Consider the following 18,050-nt stretch of genomic DNA (forward strand, 5'->3'; position numbering starts at 1 on the left):
CCCCTTAATCTCAGGATGCTGTGGTTCCAGGACATTCTGCAGTTGTTCTTGAGAACTCCAAGTAAGAAAGGGGAAAAAAACTGAAGTAGTCCAAGGCCACTTATGATGTGTACCTCTCAGTAATGTCATTAAAATTGATGCAGCACACTCTACCATTACATACTCACCATGTTTTAGGAGCCACAGTAGTCCCTCCATGTAACTCATCCTATTTAGTTCATACAGCAGATCCACAGGGAGGTGGTATTTTTTGCTTTTATAGATGAGGAAGCTAAAACCAAAGATGTGAGGTTAGTAAGTCAAGGCTACACAGCTAAGTGTTAGAGCTAAGCCTTGAAGCCAGTGCCCTTGTTTTTTGTGTGGCGTGTTGTCTCATTTTTCCTCCTCAGTAATTGTTTTCACAGGTATTGCATGAGACTGAAATTGCCATTGGTACTTAAATTAGATGTTGCAAACATTAGAATGTGAAGAGGAGGAGGAAAATAGCCCTGAAATAAAGAAATCCCGTTCTTCCCTCTGTTTTCCCTGCCGTTTTTCCTGATTCCCTTTAAGATACCTGTTGTACAGCTGATTGTGGAAAAGAAATGAAAATAAGCCCTGCCGTAACATCTTTCTTTAGAGACTAGAAAAATATGTGTTACTAGTATTTTTTCTATTTAGTTAAAATTCGGATAGTATAAAACCAGCTTTTGAAGTCCACAATTCAGTGACATTTAATATTCTTGCTGGTGTTTTATTACTATTTTAAGTGTTATATATTTAGAAGCATGGTGAAGGTCAGTATGAACTTCTGTGTTAAGAAATAACCAAGGAGGACGGCGCCGCGGCTCAGTAGGCTAATCCTCCGCCTGCGGTACTGGCACCTCAGGTTCTAGTCCTGGTTGGAGCATCGGATTCTGTCCTGGTTTCTCCTCTTCCAGTCCAGCTCTCTGCTGTGGCCTGAGAGTGCAGTGGAGGATGGCCCAGGTACTTGGGCCCCGCACCCGCATGGGAGACCAGGAGAAGCACCTGGCTCCTGGCTTCGGATCAGCGCAGCGCGACGACTGTACTGGCCATTGGGGGTGAACCAACGGAAAAAGGAAGACATTTCTCTTTGTCTCTCTCTCTCTCACTGTCCACTCTGCCTGTCAAAAAAATAAAATAAAATAAAAAAGAAATAACCAAGGAAGGACTGCCCTGCACATTGTCTTTTTAGCAAATGCAGGGTTGTAAGGAATAGAGTATGTTTCAAAGCAAGAAGGTGGTGTAATTGAATAATCACTTTCACTTTTAATTAGTTTTCTTTGTAAATGTTGATTCGTTCCACATGTGAATTGCTAGTATTTATATGTTCTTTATTGTCTTTCAGGAGTTTTGTTTGCTCTGAAAGTTCTTAACAACCACTATTGCCCTGGAGGCTTTGTCAACATTTTGGGCTTTCCTGTCCCCAACAGATTTGCTTGTTGGGCAGAACTTGTGGCTATTCATTTCTTCACACCAGGGTAAGTGTTTACTCTTAGGAAGTGAAAAATGAAGAACTTGATGTTCGATGGAGAAATAATTGAAACAGTAATGAAGTACCCAATGTTTATTTTAAACAGGGAAGTTTATTCTTTAATTTTAAAGATAGAATTTAGGTTAATGGTTTCAGTGTCAGACATTCCTGGATTTGAATCGTGTCAACTGTTGACCTCTGCAATTTTGGGGTATTTGTCTTTTCAGACTTTTTATTTTTTCACCTTTCAAGTAATGAGAAGCTGATACAGAGATTTGAGGGCCAATCTTAACCAATCAGCTAGCTAATTGTAATTTCAGTAATCCAGAGAAGCACACAAAAACCATATGAGTATAAAGATACAAAAACCATGACTTATATTGGTCAAATGTTTTAAAGCCGTTTTAGTTGTGACTTTGTCATGGTAATAGGACTTTTTAGACAGAAAGTATTACTCAGAACCCAATCTTTAATATGGATCAGCTTTGCCACAGTCGGGTTGAGAGGGAGCACGGGCCTGATCCAACTGCCTTTCTTGCAGGTTGCTGTGGCAGCCTCCGAGTCACCTCCACAGCATCCAGGGTTCCAGGGCACAGTGTCAGAACTGCTGATCTAGAGGAACCCTTTCCTTTGCAGAGGTGGACATGGGAGTTTGGGAGGTCTAGGGGTTCGTCAGACAGCTCCTGATAGACACTGGTCAGGTGAGGATTCAGAGCCCTGACTCCTGCTCTGGTGCCCTTGCCGATTCAGCTGCGTTTTCCCCCTTTACTCCTTTTTCTGTTTTTCTTTTTTTGAAAAAGGAGGATGAATTGTGGTACTCTTTCCACCTCTAACACCAGCTTTGGTTTTCTTCATCTGTGTTATGCAACTGAACATTCATGCTTTGTTTATTTTTATTGTGGGGACCTAGGCACTGGAGAAAGAGGATATTCAGGAAGATTTTGAAAGAAATAAGGAGGATTTCTCTTAAACTTTTTTTCTTTTCAGACAGGACCTATTTTGATTTTGATTTTGATTTGTGTGTGTTGATTTGAGAATATTCTACTTGGGCTGTATGTCAGCCCAGTAACCTTGAGTCCTTCTTTAATGCTAATTTCCCAACATGGGCAACCATTGGCAGCTGGTCCGTAAATGGCAGTAGTGTGGCCACTGAACACCACTCATTTACAATGGTATTGTTGCTTGTGACAGTTGAACAAAGAAAGCCTAACAAAATCTTCAAAGTTTTCTTTGAAAAAGGGTCCAGTAATGTCTGTCCCTTATCTGAACAGCCCTCTCTGTACCTTGTCACTCATAGGTCCCCTGACTTGCTTGATGTGACTTGGTTCTCTGTGTAGACTATGGGCTCTTGTATGTGACTGGCAATACCCAACATTCATATGAAAATCACCCCCTCTGCTACTTGAACTTTTGTCCTATAATGAATCCATTGAGTAACAGCACTCTAATATTCTCGTTCAACTATTTCTGAAGAGCTCATCATGCACTTCATTTTTTTTTAGGCTCCCCCCTTTTCTATGGGAAAGGCATGGTGGCATTTTTGTGTAATATGCTTGTTATGAATGGCGAGCCTGATATTCTGAGCCTGGGAATTAAATGAAATTTCCTGCCTTTGAAGTTAGAATAAATCTTTTGGTTTTTAAGATTTGACTGCTTTGTATGATAAACTTCTAATATCTAAGCGTCTACTTATGCATGTGTCCAAATAAAGACTGAGCTAAACACTGGTCTGGGAGACCTAAGCAGTAAGTACTTCTTTGAGATGGATCTTAGAAGAATGGGGGAGACTAGAGCTCTCTTTGCTTTGCATTGTTATTATCCTAGTGGTTGTCAATTAGAATTTTCATTGTAAAAACACTGTAAATCTTTAGAACAAAGCCTGCTTTATTGTAGGACTACATGGGCTGCCCTTTGGGAGAAAAATAAGTCTGCCAAAGCAAACATTTGGTGGGCCTGTGTGTTTTATGAAAGCCATGGAGTTGGTAATTTCCCCCAGTGGAGTTGTGTGAAGGAAAGCCACCCCAAGTAGGCAGCCAGTGGGCATCGGGGTGGGGTGTTGGCTTATGCAGTACTTTTCCTTCTCACAGATCTTTTGTGTACTTTCTTCCATGGTTGGCCTGCTTCACACCTGTCTCTTCATTTCCCTTCAGACCACTCCAGAGGCCACTTCCATCAGACTGGATTCTTGCTCCTTCTCACCTCCCCACCCTCACCAACATGTTGATAGAAGGGAGGGTACCATCCCCAAGTTCTACTTTCTGACCTAAATTATAAGCCACAGAAATTTCTCATGTGAGCCTTAGGCTGTTTAGGCAGAAACTTGAAGCTTGGGGAAATGAGTGTCACCCAGAGTATGACTGCCCCTCAGTGACCATAGCAGAGGACAGTGGTCAAGTGTGAAAGGACAAGGGCTCACCAACTAGCTATGGGAACCCAGCACATCATGCGGTATGTGTGAGCCTCATTTCCCTCATCTGTAAAGTGAGAATATTACTTATCTTCTCTGCGTAACAAGTTTTAAGTAGTAAAAGAGATATTTCATATGAAAGTGCTTCGTAAATAGTAAAAAGTAGTTAACCCTTCATTTTTATTATGAAATAAATTGCTAGAAATGTGCAGTATCCTTGAAAAGAATTAAATGTACTTTCTTTTTCTTTCTAAAATCAAAATAAGTCAGCTGTTATATAATTTTGTTTGTTTGAGTTCTACTCCCCATCACCCTTTCTCCTACATGAGTTTTGTTTTTTATCCTGAATGACAATGGTAAAAAAAAAAAAAAAAAAAGTGCCTGTAGGCTACTCATCAACATTAATTCAGCAGGCCCTGACTGTACATGGGCCCTGGGAGTCTTTGGTACAATACAACATCTCTGGAAACACAAACCCCTTGGCATGGGATACTGCTTCTTTGCTAAAGTTTGACAAGAGTAATTACTTTGATGCTCCTGAAAACTTCTTGGATTGATCAGATAGAGGAAAATATTGCTTGTTCTATTTTTTTTTCTAATTCAAAGAATTTTCAAAAATAAGGAAAAGTTGTAGAACCATTTTATTTTTTATTTATATTATTTATTTTAAAGTTTTTTTTTTTTTTTTTTTTTTTGTTAGAGAGGCAGAGTTAAAGACAGAGAGAGGGAGAGACAGGGAGAGAGTCTTCCCTTCACTTGTTTACTCCCAAATGGCCAGAGCTGGGCTTATCTGAAGTTTCTTCCAGGTATCCCACATGGGTACTGGGAACCAAGCACTTGGGCTATCTTCCACTGCTTTACCAGGCTTTTAGCAGAGAGCTAGGTTGGAAGAGGAGCAGCAGGACCCTTAACTGGTGTCCGTATAGGATGCTGGCCCTCCAGGCAGAAGCTTAACAATACCACAGAGCCGGCCCCTGCAGAACCATTTTAATGTTGTAAACATCATGACTTCATCCTCACAAATTTCAACATGTATTTCTCAAAAATATTCTGTAACATAAACACTTTACTGTTGTTTTTTATATTCTTAATTGGTGCATAATATTTGTGCATACGTATGGAACACAGTGTGATAGATGTATACAATGTGCAATGATCCAAATCAGGATAATTAGTATTTGCATCCTCTACAGCATTTATCATTTCCATGTGTTGAGAACCTTTGGACTTTAGTTATTTGGAATACATCATAAATTGTTGTAGACTGTAGTTAACTATGTCATAGGGCACTAATTCCCATGGAGTAACTGTATTTTGACACTTGTTGTCTAATTCATTGTTGTACTAAAGAAAATTTAACAGTAATTCTCCAATGTTAGCTAGTAATTGAGCCATATTCAAATTTCTCTTATAACAAAATGTCTTAGACAGCTGTGCTTAGGGGGGTGAAGGAGGGTTAGGAACCAGAGCTCATTTATTCCATTTGATTATTGTATTTCTTTGTTGTCCTTTACTCTAGCAAAGTCCTCCTACCGTTTTATTTTTCCATGACATTGACATTGACATTTTTAAGGGATCAGGCCTCATGTATTTTGTTGGCCTATGTTTTTGATTTGTCTACTTATTTCCTTGTGAAGTTATTTAACTTGTCTCTCCACTCTTGTGTTTCTGGATACTGGAAGGCGTGGATAGTTTCAGACTGAATTATAGGCAGCAAGAATGCTCTACAAGGGTGATGCTCTGTACTCCACTTGGATCACATCCGGAAGGACATACAAAACAGCTTCTTCCTCTGCTAGCAATTTAATCACTTGATAAAGATGGCCTTTATTGTAAGGTCACATTTATTCTTTTGCAGTTAGCAATTAATATGGATTAAAATTAATTACAAAATCAGGTAAGCTTGAGGCCCACAAAATTAATTGGATTCTGACTCCAGCACAGTGACCACACTGTCCCAGCACTGTGTGGCTGCTGTTCCTGGTCCTCCTGTTAGAATCCTGGGACGTTCACTCAGTGGGGATTACAAGTATTTCTGGAAGTCATTTCTGCACTGGAGTGCCTAGCAATGACTTAGCTATACCTGGAAATGGCCACAGACCATGTAACTATACTCTACTGAAACCAAACTGTCAATTTATCAGCTCAGTTTCCTTTTAGCTGAATCCCAGAAGTGTCTGTGGCCACTGACTGCCACCTGTCATGGGAAAGAGTGTGATGGAGGGAAGTTAGACTGAAAAGAGACCTCAGTTTTAACTGATGTGGTTGTGACACCTCACTCACTTTTACAAGTTTTACAAAAATATATGACTGCGTGAAGGAACCCAGGCTAGTGGGGAGACTGATGCTTGAGCAGCTTCTTGGCAAATCTGCAGGATGTTCCACTGAGGAGGCCATTGTGATTGATGGCTGTGGGGAAGGGAAGGAGCAACTGAAGAGAATTATGGACTGTGGAAAAAGGAGGACTTGAGAGAGAAGAGGTTCATCAGGGTTAAACATTGAGAGATCAAGAGAATGGGAACCAGGTGTCAAGGAGAGGATGCTGGAGCTTGTTTTACTGGTGCTGAGGTCCGGAGTGTGTTGTAATGGTTCATGTGAAACTGAAGAAGAGTAAGACAAGCTCACTGGAGTTGATGAGATTTTGAGGGGCGGGACAGATTATTTGCATGGTCAGTGAGTTTGCCCTGGACAATTGTGGGAGGTAGGTTTGTTGGAGATGAACACTGAGACTATCCCAGACAGGTTCTCTCAGCATTGTGAAGTGACACTAGAGGCAGAAAGAATTGCTTTATTGCTGCTCTCACAAATTACCACCAATCTGGTGGCTTACAGTAGTAGAATTTTTCTTCTCACACTTTTGGAGGCTGCAGTTCTGGTGATCACTGGGCTAAAATACAATTGTTGGCAGGGTGACACCTTCCCCTCCATAGGCTCTAGGGAAGAATCTCTTCTACACCTGTTTTAGTGGTTGCTGGCACTGTTGGCTTGTGGCTATATTGCTTCAGTCTCAGCTTCTCTTCTGCCTCTACACTGCCTTCTTTTCTGTTGGTGTTAAATGTCTGCCCCTGTCTCATATAGTTACTCATGACTGCATGTAGGAGTGAGCCTGACCATCCAGAATAATCATTCCATCTCAAGATCTTGAACTTACTCGCCCTTGCTAAATCCTCACCATGTAAAATTATATTCACCAGTCCAGGGATTAGGATGTAAATACCTTGTGAAGGTCAATATTCAGCCAACAACAGCAGGACAGATTGATAGAAGGTAGAGATTCAAACTCAGAATGCTAGCAATCTGTGTCCGGGCTAAGCTTGTGCATCCCTCTTGCTTCTCTCCAGTATGCCCTTTACTCTCTTCTCCTATAAACTCTTGGTTATTCCAAACCCCCCAGCCAGGACCACCATGGTGATTTTGGAGTGAGTCAGTGGATGGAAGCTCTCTTTCTGTCTATCTCTGCCTCTCTCTGTGTGTTACTCCAACTTTCAAATAAATAAGATAAATCTTTTTAAAAATTCCATTCTGTATTGGTTCCTGATTTTTCCCAGTTCTTCCAGGTAGGATTATTTCTCTGTCTTCCCTCCTGTGGTATTTGTAGATTTGTCTACCGTAAACACTTTATCACAATATATCCCTATTTTTCACTTCTGTTCTAGACTGCTGGCTTCCTGAAATCAGACACTGCTTCTTACACATCTTTATATCTTAACCATCTGCCTGACACATAGTAGGCACTTATTAAATGTTTATGATTGAATGCACATGAGTTGAACATCCATGAAGGAACCTGTGGTTCCCACCATAGCTTTTTGGCCTGAAATGTTACTGGATTCCTCTATGACCTCTGTCAGGTGTTTTGATTTTAATTTACTCTTTGAATTACAGTACCTCACATCTGTGGAACTCAGTATCTCACTCTATGTAAACAGGTAGTGATCTTGAGAATTCTGAACTAAGTCCTTTGTGAAAAAGAGTATTAATTCCCTCTTGGGGTACACATTAAATGTTGACCCAAATCAGTTTACTATTCCTCTGTCACTAAGAACTTTACAGTTTAGCCAACACAACACTAACTACTATCTGAAACAAATCAAAAGACAGAAATTTTAGTTCAATGAAAGCAAGAGGAGCAAAAAGAGAAAGGCTGTTAACCGATTTGAGAGCTGAGGATGCTTTCCGGGGGAGGGGGTGTGGTGTCCTGGGCGCCAGGGCATCACAGGGCAGATGATGCAGCAGACTGGTCTTCGCAGTGGGAATAGAAAGAACAAGTACCAGGCAGCATGGTGAGTTGATGAGTGCGAAGAACCTGCAAATGCTGGGAGACAGGCGCTTTCCCCCAGATGTGTTCTCTCAAACAGTAGTTCCTTGGGATGCTTCCTGGAACAAGGCTTCCTGGTCAGTGAGCTCTAGCACATGTAGTTTTCTGTGTTCTGTGCCCACGAACATGTAAAGGGTTCTGAAAGATACTGTGAGAGATGAATCAGATTAACTAATGAGTTTCTCAAATTTATTTGGTAATAGCACCTTTTTGTTTCTGAACTAACATGGAGCAATCTTCAGAACAAGTATTTTTTAAGGTACATTTTTAAACATTGAGTTAAGATGTGGCCAAATTAAAGAGGACCTGCAATGAACTGGAGCCTCACCTGTAGACAGAACTGGCAGATGGCTTTACGATCTGAGGAGAAAAAGCCAGAAACTGATCTGCAGTTAGGAAGAAGAAGAGGTCAGGAAGAGTGTAAATATTTGAGGTATTGGTGGCAGGGGTCTAGTTAATCTGTTGACATAGACTAGAGAAGAAACTGAAGACTACAACCATTACAGTGACTGAGGGAATGGAAAGGTATATGGGAAAGACGTTCATAGTTCATTGATTATTAAAGCAATGAGTCATGTTTTGGAAACTTAATATATGCTAGGAACCTTGGTAAGTTCTTTACACACTTTCTCTCTCATCATCATTAAACCTACTTTGTGATGTAGGAATGATTATTTCTACCACTTAAAAGATGAGGAAACTAACACATAGGAAGATTTAAATATCTTACTGTAGCTACTCATATACAAGCTAGTACGTGAGATAGCCAGAGTTCATTCGCTAAACCTGTGATTCTCAAAATTTTTGGTCATGTGACCATCATAGCGCCTTGGAAAAGTATTGAGGCCTTCAAAGAGTTTATATGGATTGTATCTATCAGTGGTGACCATATTGGAAATAAATATTGAGAGTCTTAGAAATAAATTAATATTCATCAAATTAAATTCATAGCATTGTTACTAATTCATTAATAACAATGGTAGGCTCAGTATTTGTTACATAAATAATAGCTTCTTTGAAGAATAAATTGTCAAATAGACATAAAAATACATATGACAATAACATTTTTGCAAAACTCTATTTTTTTAAAGATTCATTTATTTATTCAAAAGAGTTACAAAAAGAGAGGAGAGGCAGAGAGAGAGAGAGAGAGGTCTTCCATCCGATGGTTCACTCCCCAGCTGGCCGCAACGGCCAGAGCTGTGCCCATCTGAAGCCAGGAGCCAGGAGCTTCTTCTGGGTCTCACCTGGATGCAGGGGCCCAAGGACTTGAGCCATCTTGTACTGCTTTCCCAGGCCATAGCAGAGAGCTGGATAGGAAGTGGAGCAGCCGTGTCTCAAACCAGCGCCCATATGGGATGCCAGCGCTTCAAAGGCCAGGGCATTAACCCAGTGCGCCACAGCACCGGCCCCTACAAAACTCTTTATACCTAGTTCAATTTTTGAAAAAAAAAAAAAAAAAAAGTAAATTCTTGTATTTTCTTTTACATTAATCCATTGAGATCTATCTTTTTTGTTAAAAGACAGTTTGGCTTCACACAGGTATTCACTTGGAGAAGGCAGGAAGAAGTATTTTCATAGTCTTATCAGATAATTGTGCATATTCTTTGTTCTTATACACATAACAAGTTGCCAAATGTTAGTTTCTTATAGGCAAGTTCAATATGGAGTCTAAAACTGTCTTAGTGAACTTTTCCATGTTCTGTAATGTGAATCCATTGATTTGCTTTGAACTTTGAGGGGATCTTTTACTCATGTATGACTTTCTTTTTTTTTCTCCAGAAACCTTTTATTTAAGGTTTATAAATTTCATGCAATTCATAAATACAAATTTAGGAACATATTACTTTATAAGACCATTTTCATCTTGACAATAATGGTTTATCATTATCATTATGATGACTGTAAATATTGACAAATTCAATTATCCAATATCACAAGGTCATAGTTGTTGGTATCACCACCAGCCTCATTAGAAAGTATCTGGAAGCTATCAACTCACAGTAGTAGATGCACATTTTTTTAAAATTCTAGTTTTTACTTGAAAGCTCAAATTTTGTGATTGACAATAAAAACCATCAGTTACTTGCCATAAAGCCTTACTTCATTTCTGGGAAAATGAGTGGCATTTTCCATTTAATCACAGCACATTAGTTTTTCTTTCAGGTAAATGTGATGGTGAGGTCCCATGAAAATAGTGGCTCAAACAATCACAGAAGCGCTTCTCTGGGACGTAGCCTTTTCCTTTATGCAGGTCTCATGTTTCATCACATAGCACATTGAAAAGATATATGCTAATATTTATATCTATGGAAACCAAGAATTTAGTACCTCATCAAGAATATTCTTAAATAACATACTGTGTAAAACTTTGCATGAGTGGCTGTGAAGAATACAATGATTCTTGGTACCATTTGGGGGCACTGCCCTTTTTCCTTTGACTCATGCAAAGGCAACAGCAATTGTCTTCACTGTCGCATTTACACTGTCGATGCAGATATCAACACAGTAGAAAAGGCAGATTGTGCCCTCATGCTGTTAAGAACATGGTTTTGACTTCCTGGACCTCTGGGTGGGGCGGTTTCCTTTCAGTGGGGCATGGGAGCATGCTTTGGGAATCATTGCTGCACATGCTGATGCTAGCTCTCTAGTCACTGGAAACTTTCTTATTCCTTTTTAAAGATTTATTTTATTTATTTGAAAGGCAAAATTAAACACACAGAGAGAGAGAGAGAGAGAGAGAGAGAGAGAGAGAAAGAAATAGTCCATCCTCTGGTTTTCTCCCCAAGTGGCTGCAATGGCCGGGGCTGGGCAAGGCTGAAGCCAGGAGCCAGGAACTTCTTCCAGATCTCCCACATAGGTGCAAGGGCCAAGCATGTGGGTTATCTTCCACTGCTTTCCCAGGTGCATTGGCAGGGAGGTGGATTGGAAGCGGCACAGCCAGACTAGAACTGGTGCCCATAAGGATGCCAGTCCTGCAGGCAGTGGCTAAGCCTTCCTTGCCACAACACTGTCTTCAACTGGAAGGTTTCCTAACCTGCATGAAAAGAAAGATGGCAGTGTGGACCCTGGACAAATAGAACTTTACTCAAGGAAGCAACCTGTTCAGGGATGGAGGGAGAGAGAATAGTCGAGTGTGTTAACTTACATGTAACCACTGACATTGCTGCTTAAGAACTATAAGTAGACCAAAGAGAATGGCTACTTGTCTCTGGTATTACTGACACTGACTATAAAACTTGTGTCTCTATGGGACAGGAGAGTACTCAGGCCACATGGAACTATCATGCTGCTTTGAATTCTCTCATTGCATATGCTTCCATTTTGTGATATGCTGCTTCTGGCCTTTTTATCTCAAACATAGCATAACGTTCTATCTTCCTGGGATAGGCACCCAAGAGAACAGAGGGATGAGTTCGAGTGAATCCTTGTGTTTGAAGGGTGAATCTAGGAGGCATTTGGATTTTTGCCTATGGTATTTGGAGTGAGGTTGAGGAAACAAACAGCAATCTAGAGGAAGACTGCAGCAGTATTTTTTAGAACTTTGTCCTTCTAAACCCGAAAGGTGGAGTCCATTTCACCTGCTGTCAAATCAGGTGGACCGATGACACTGTGACCAATAGAATACAGCATTAGAATTACATTTCTCCTGAGGCAAGAAGTTTCTTTAATGATAGTCTTTTTTTTTTTTTTTTGATAGGTAGAGTGGATAGTGAGAGAGAGAGAGACAGAGAGAAAGGTCTTCCTTTGCTGTTGGTTCACCCTCCAATGGCCGCCGCAGCTGGCACGCTGCGGCCGGCGCACCACGCTGATCCGATGCTAGGAGCCAGGTGCTTCTCCTGGTCTCCCATGGGGTGCAGGGCCCAAGCACTTGGGCCATCCTCCACTGCACTCTCTGGCCACAGCAGAGAGCTGGCCTGGAAGAGGGGCAACCGGGACAGAATCCGGTGCCCTGACCGGGACTAGAACCCGGTGTGCCAGCGCCACAGGCGGAGGATTAGCCTAGTGAGCCGCGGTGCTGGCTTAAGAAGTTTCTTGACTTGTGACTGAAGCGCTTCTCCCTGCAGCCCATGTGAAGAGTGTAGCTTCCTTGCTTCCCACCATGCTGTGGGGAAAAGGCCATGCCTTCGGGGGTGTTAGTGCCAAACATGAGAGCATGGCTGGGAGACACAGCCACCGAGTCACCCCAGCCTAGTTTTCCTGCAGAGGTTACAAACATAATGGAGCAGAGATTGGTCAGTCACTCCTCCATGCACTTTCTGAATTTCTGACGCACGGCATCTGTGAGTCCGAGACAATGGTGGTGGTTTCTGCCACTCCATTTGGGGAGATCTGTTCTGCTCCAGTGATGGTGATGGTGAGTAGAATGACAGAGGGCAAAGGACAGTGTTCTTGGAGTCAAGAAGAGGAGCATGGAAGGAGAAGGGAACAGAGAATGGAATCTTGGGGACAAGTCCATCCTGAATGCAGTGGCACTGTGTGTGTCATCACATCACCCATCCAGCAGTGCTTTAAGGCAGTGGTTTTCAGCTGTGGGTTCTAACCCATAAAAGGTCATGAAATCATCTGAGTGGTTCACATCCAGCTTGCCAAAAAGAGAAAATGAAAAAAGACATAGAACTACTAGAGTTGGATGTAGTAAGAAAGGTAGGGAAATTTGCCAGGTCAATTCTCAATGAATTTTATGTGGACACAGTCCAAAAAGTTAGAGTGGCTGCTTTAAAGCAGCTACTAGTTGCTTAACTTAGAGTTAAATAAATGTATAGGATCAGCATCATTTATTGCCTTCTGTGGAAGAAAGCATTGAATTGACAGAACATTGGTGGCAATGAGAAGAGGGTGTGATTGCAGATTTCTACTAATTTATTATCTTTCATTAGATCAAGTACTATTTGTTCATGAGGCTTACTAATGGCCATGCCAGCTCTTGAGATAGTTGTCTGTATACGGAAATGTGCGCAAACAGACTCAGACTTCATCTAAATCAGGGATGTTAATAACAATTGTTGAGTTATAAACAGCTATTAATAAAACTCCTTGAAAGTGCAAGGAGAAATGATTATGGAAAGCAAAGGGGAAAATGAGATATAAAGGTTAACGCATCTTCCCAAGTCAAAGCATAGCATTCTTTCCTAAGCTTTTTGAAATGTAGAAGTATTTCTGACAGCTTAGTAGAAAGTGAAACCAATGGAGAAAGGGTTAAAATATACATGGGGAGTTTATCACAAATGAGTAAATGATGAATTTGTAAATTCAGTGATACCCAAATTAATTATGCTTGGGAGAGGAACCACCTTTAACAAATGCGGCTGGATAATTGAAAGCTCAACAAGACAGTTTTGGTCTTCTCAGGAATTTTTCATTGTCTGTGGAGCTTACAGAAAGGAGAGAGGGCTGCTGTCTGGCATCAGGTTTTCAAGGATGACTTAAATTGTTTTTTTAGAAGTTCCGCCAACTGTCAGTTTTGTCAGTTTTAGCACAGATGGGCCTGTGTATGCATATTTGTCCATGTATGTGTATGTATGTGTGCTCACACATGTGCATCCATATTTGTTTGTTGCTCAGAATGAGTATTGTTTGAAGCATTGTTTTCTGTCTGTATTGCAAGATCACATTTATGCATTTTTCTAATAAGCTTGGATGACAAATGTACATAAAATGATGCCCTCTGTTTCATTTCACAGAAACATGTTTTTGTAGCCTGTTAGAGTTCAGTTTAAATCAACATTCCAGCACTGTCCTGAGAAAATTTGTGAAGTAGGAGAAATTTTTTTCTGCATTCCTGGGATGTCTGTTTATATATTTCCTCCCTTTCCTCTCTGTAGGCTCCTGTAATGAAAGTTATCTGAGGTTAGTTCATTTTTCCTGCCTCCCAGGAGGGCTTGTGGTTGAACAGAACTCAAGGTGAGAGCCATACTTACTCCCAAGCAAGGATTCCCTTGAGTTCAATTTAACGAGATGAGAATGGGATTTTGAGACAGGGAACTTTCCTTCTTGCTGCAGTTGGAACTTGTTGAGGGAGAAGGAGGTGTATAAATCATGTCTCTGGCTCTATAATCTGAGCCCGTGGAAAGAGACAAAAACCCAGCCCTGTCCTGAATAGCTGGACTGAGTGATCTGCCCATTCCCTTAGCATGGGAAGAACTCAGAGCTTAGCAGGAAAGACATTAAGAATAGAAAAACAATTTTATCTGGCTATTGAGTTTTCTCCAGTCATTCTTTTCTCTCTCTTTTTATATTTACTTGAAAGTTAGAGTGACAGAGAGAGACGGAGAGAGACAGAGACAGAGAGATATCTTCCATCTTCTGGTTCACTCTTCAGGTGGCTGCAACAGCCTGGGATGGGCCAGATTGAAGTAAGACGTCTGGAACTCCACCTGAATCTTCTGAATGGTTGGCAGGGACTTAAGTACTTGAGCCATCACTGCTGCCTCCCAGGCACGTTAGCAGGGAGCTGCATTGGAAGCGGAAGCTGGGACTTGAAACACTACGCCAACATGAGGTGTTGGCATTGCAGGTGACAGGTTAACCCATTGTTGTCCCCTGGTTATTCTTTTCTAAGAGACTTAGTATAACAGTTTCTTTTAAAAATTGATCAAAGTACATAAATAATTTAACTGAAAAGGATGCAGTGGACAAGTGAAAAGGTAGCATTATTTCCCAGCTCTTAATTGAAAGAACAACTCGTTCTTTGTTGAAAGTTGAAAATATATAAATCCATGATGAAGCAAACAAGTTGCTCCCAATCTCCTAGTCATAAAAATAGTGTTTTCATTATATTATCACATATCCCTACCCTACTACATAGTGACATTTTCCACTTTTTCATTTAACATGTTTTAAGGACAGGTCTTCAAAAGCCTCAAGTTCAGTGACTACCTACTGATTCATTTTGTGGTTCCTTAATTTATTTTCTCACTAATTTTATGTAATAATGTTACTACCTGATCATTCAGCTTACAAATGAGGCAGTCTATGAGAACATCATTTGCAGATTTTGGCTCCAGGTTTGAATATGTCTTTGGAATAGATCTGCAGGAAAATATTAAGGACTGGAGGAACCATTGTCATGACTCTATCCATATGTTCAGCCTGCTGGCTCTAAGCACGTTCTTGTTTATAGTCCACAAATGACAGATCAAGTGCTTGCTTCTCCTCTCTTCCTGGCCAGTCTGAACAATCTCTAAGTTTTTTTTTTTTTTTTATGTTTGATACATAACAAAATCATTACATTGCTCTTATTTCAAATTAGTGAAGTGGGGCCCTCTTTTTGTCTCCCTTTTTGTCTGTAGTATTTTCTTATCTGTGATTGTTCTGTTTCTTCCCTCAACATATTTTCAAAAAGCTTACTCTTCAGCATTAACTAGCAGTGATAATAAATACCAAGTGGTCATTTTTTTAAAAAACAATGTATTTGAAAGGCAGAGTTATAGATACAGGGGAAGACAGAGAGAATAAGAGTGGGAGTGATCTCTCTTCCATCTGCTGGTTCATTCCAGAAATGGCTGTAATGGCCGGGGCTAGCTAGGCCAAAGCCAGGAGCCTGAAATTCCATCTGGGTCTCATATGTGGGTGCAGGGGCCCAAGGACTTGGGCCACCTTCCGTTGCTTTCTTTCTCAGGCACATTAGCAGGGAACTGGGTTGGAATTGGAGCAGCCAGGACTTAAACTGGTGCCCATATGGGATGTTGGTGCTGCAGTTGGAGGCTTAACGCACAATGACAGCCACCCAAGTGGTCATTTTTTTTTTTTTTTTTGGACAGGCAGAGTTAGACAGTGAGAGAGAGCGAGAGACAGAGAGAAAGGTCTTCCTTCTGTTGGTTCACTCCCCAAATGGCCGCCATGGCTGGTGCACTGCGGCCGGTGTGCTGCGCTGATCCGAAGCCAGGAACCAGGTGCTTCCTCCTGGTCTCCCATGCAGGTGCAGGGCCCAACCACTTGGGCCATCCTCCACTGCACTCCCGGGCCACAGCAGAGAGCTGGACTGGAAGAGGAGCAACTGAGACAAAATTTGGCACCCTAACTGGAACTAGAACCCTGGGTGCCAGTACTGCAGGTGGATTAGCCAAGTGAGCCGCGGCACAGGCCCAAGTGGTCATTTTTATTAGGTATATATACTTAGAGACCTTAGCTACTCAGTACAATGCTCTTTTCCATAAATAATAACTTAGTGACTTATGGAATTTTCTTGGCCAACATTAATGGATTTTTTTTTCTAAACCCTAGCTAAGAACAGAAAGTCTTTTTTTCTAGTTGTTTGAGAGATGGAGAGACTAAGAATGTTCCCATCTGCGGATTTACTCTCCAAATGCCTGCAATAGCCAGGACTGGGCTGAGCAGAAGCTCAGAGCCAAGAACTCTGTTCAGGTCTTCCACATGGACTACCTGCTGCCTCCCAGGGTCTGCATTAGCAGGAAATTAGAATCAAGAGCTAGAGCCAGTACTCAAATCCAGGCATTCCAATATGGAATATGAGCATCTTAACAATGTCCCCTCCCCCCAAAATCGTGTATACTGGAAATAAAAAATTATGTGATGGCTCATTTTTTTGGAGATTGAAGACATAGACTTTATTTATATATTTTATAGTATAAACATATATAAAATATATTACAATATATATCTTATATAAATATTTTCTAGCATATAAATAAAATGAATTTTATTTTTCTAATAGTTTTAGATTTGCAGAAAAATTACAAAAATGCGTAGAAAGCTCCTATATACCCATTTTACCTATTGTTAACATTTTACCTATTGTTAACATTTTAACATTAGTATGATACATTCATTAAATTGAATGAACCAATATTGATATACCACTTTTAAGTTCAGATTTTATTCACTTTTCCCTAGCTTTTACCTAATGTTCTTTTTCTGTTCCAGGACCCCATTTGGGATTCCACATAACATTTAGTCCTCATGTCTTCTCATTAGCCTATCTTAACTTGGACTGTCATTGCCAATAAACTGGAGAGCTTAAACAGCAGAAATTTATTTATCACAGTTCTGGAGGGTAGAAGTCAGCAATGAGGGTGTCAGCATGATTGGTCTTGGTAAGGCCTCACTTCCTGGTTATCTTCTTACTTGTGTTCTCTGTCAGAGAGGGAGGGAGGGAGGGAGGGAGAAAGAAAGACAGAAACAGAGACAGAGAGAGAAAACAAGCTCTTTGGTTCATGATCTTCACACACACCAGACCTGATCTCAACCTGACAATCTCACACACACACACCCTGACCTGATCTAAACCTGAAAATCTCACACACACCACAAACACACACACACACACACACATACACTCTGACCTGATCTAAACCTGACAGTCTCACACACACATACACATGCCCTGAACTGATCTAAAACACACACACACACACACATACACACTCCCTGACCTGATCTAAACCTGACAATCACACACAAACCACACGACACGCACACACCCTGACCTGATCTAAACCTGCCAGTTGCACACACACCACACACACATACACACACACACAATCCCTGACCTGATCTAAACCTGACAAACGCACATACAGTACACACACACACACACAAACTCTGACCTGACCTAAACCTGACAATCTCACACATACTACACACACACACACACACACACAAACCCAAACCCTGACCTGATCTACACCTGACAATCGCACATACACCACACATACACAACACACCATACACCCTGACCTGATCTAAACCTGACAATCTCCCGAAGGCCTCTTCTTCACGTACCATCACCATGGGGATTAGGGCTTCCGCTTTTTAATTTGAAGAGGACACAGTTCAGCCCATAGTATCCTGTCTTGGTTGTGACAGTGGTTTTATTTATTGTTAACAAA

At 41.1% G+C, this 18,050-nt stretch overlaps 1 protein-coding gene across 5 annotated transcripts in view; it reads left to right on the top strand.

Annotated features, from left to right (window-relative positions):
* RHBDD1 (rhomboid domain containing 1) overlaps positions 1-18,050 on the top strand; it is a 212,931-nt gene that overhangs the window by 41,533 nt on the left and 153,348 nt on the right. For all 5 annotated transcript variants that reach the window (XR_009865986.1, XM_062193005.1, XM_062193014.1 and 2 more), the window contains exon 3: positions 1,349-1,481. Coding sequence is in view for 4 of the 5 variants with exons in the window: in XM_062193005.1 (XP_062048989.1) it covers positions 1,349-1,481 (133 nt within the window). In the remaining variant the exon portion in view is untranslated. The remainder of the gene's footprint in view (positions 1-1,348; positions 1,482-18,050) is intronic.

The sequence above is a fragment of the Lepus europaeus genome, chromosome 1, assembly GCF_033115175.1.
Source record: "Lepus europaeus isolate LE1 chromosome 1, mLepTim1.pri, whole genome shotgun sequence".
NCBI lineage: Eukaryota > Metazoa > Chordata > Mammalia > Lagomorpha > Leporidae > Lepus > Lepus europaeus.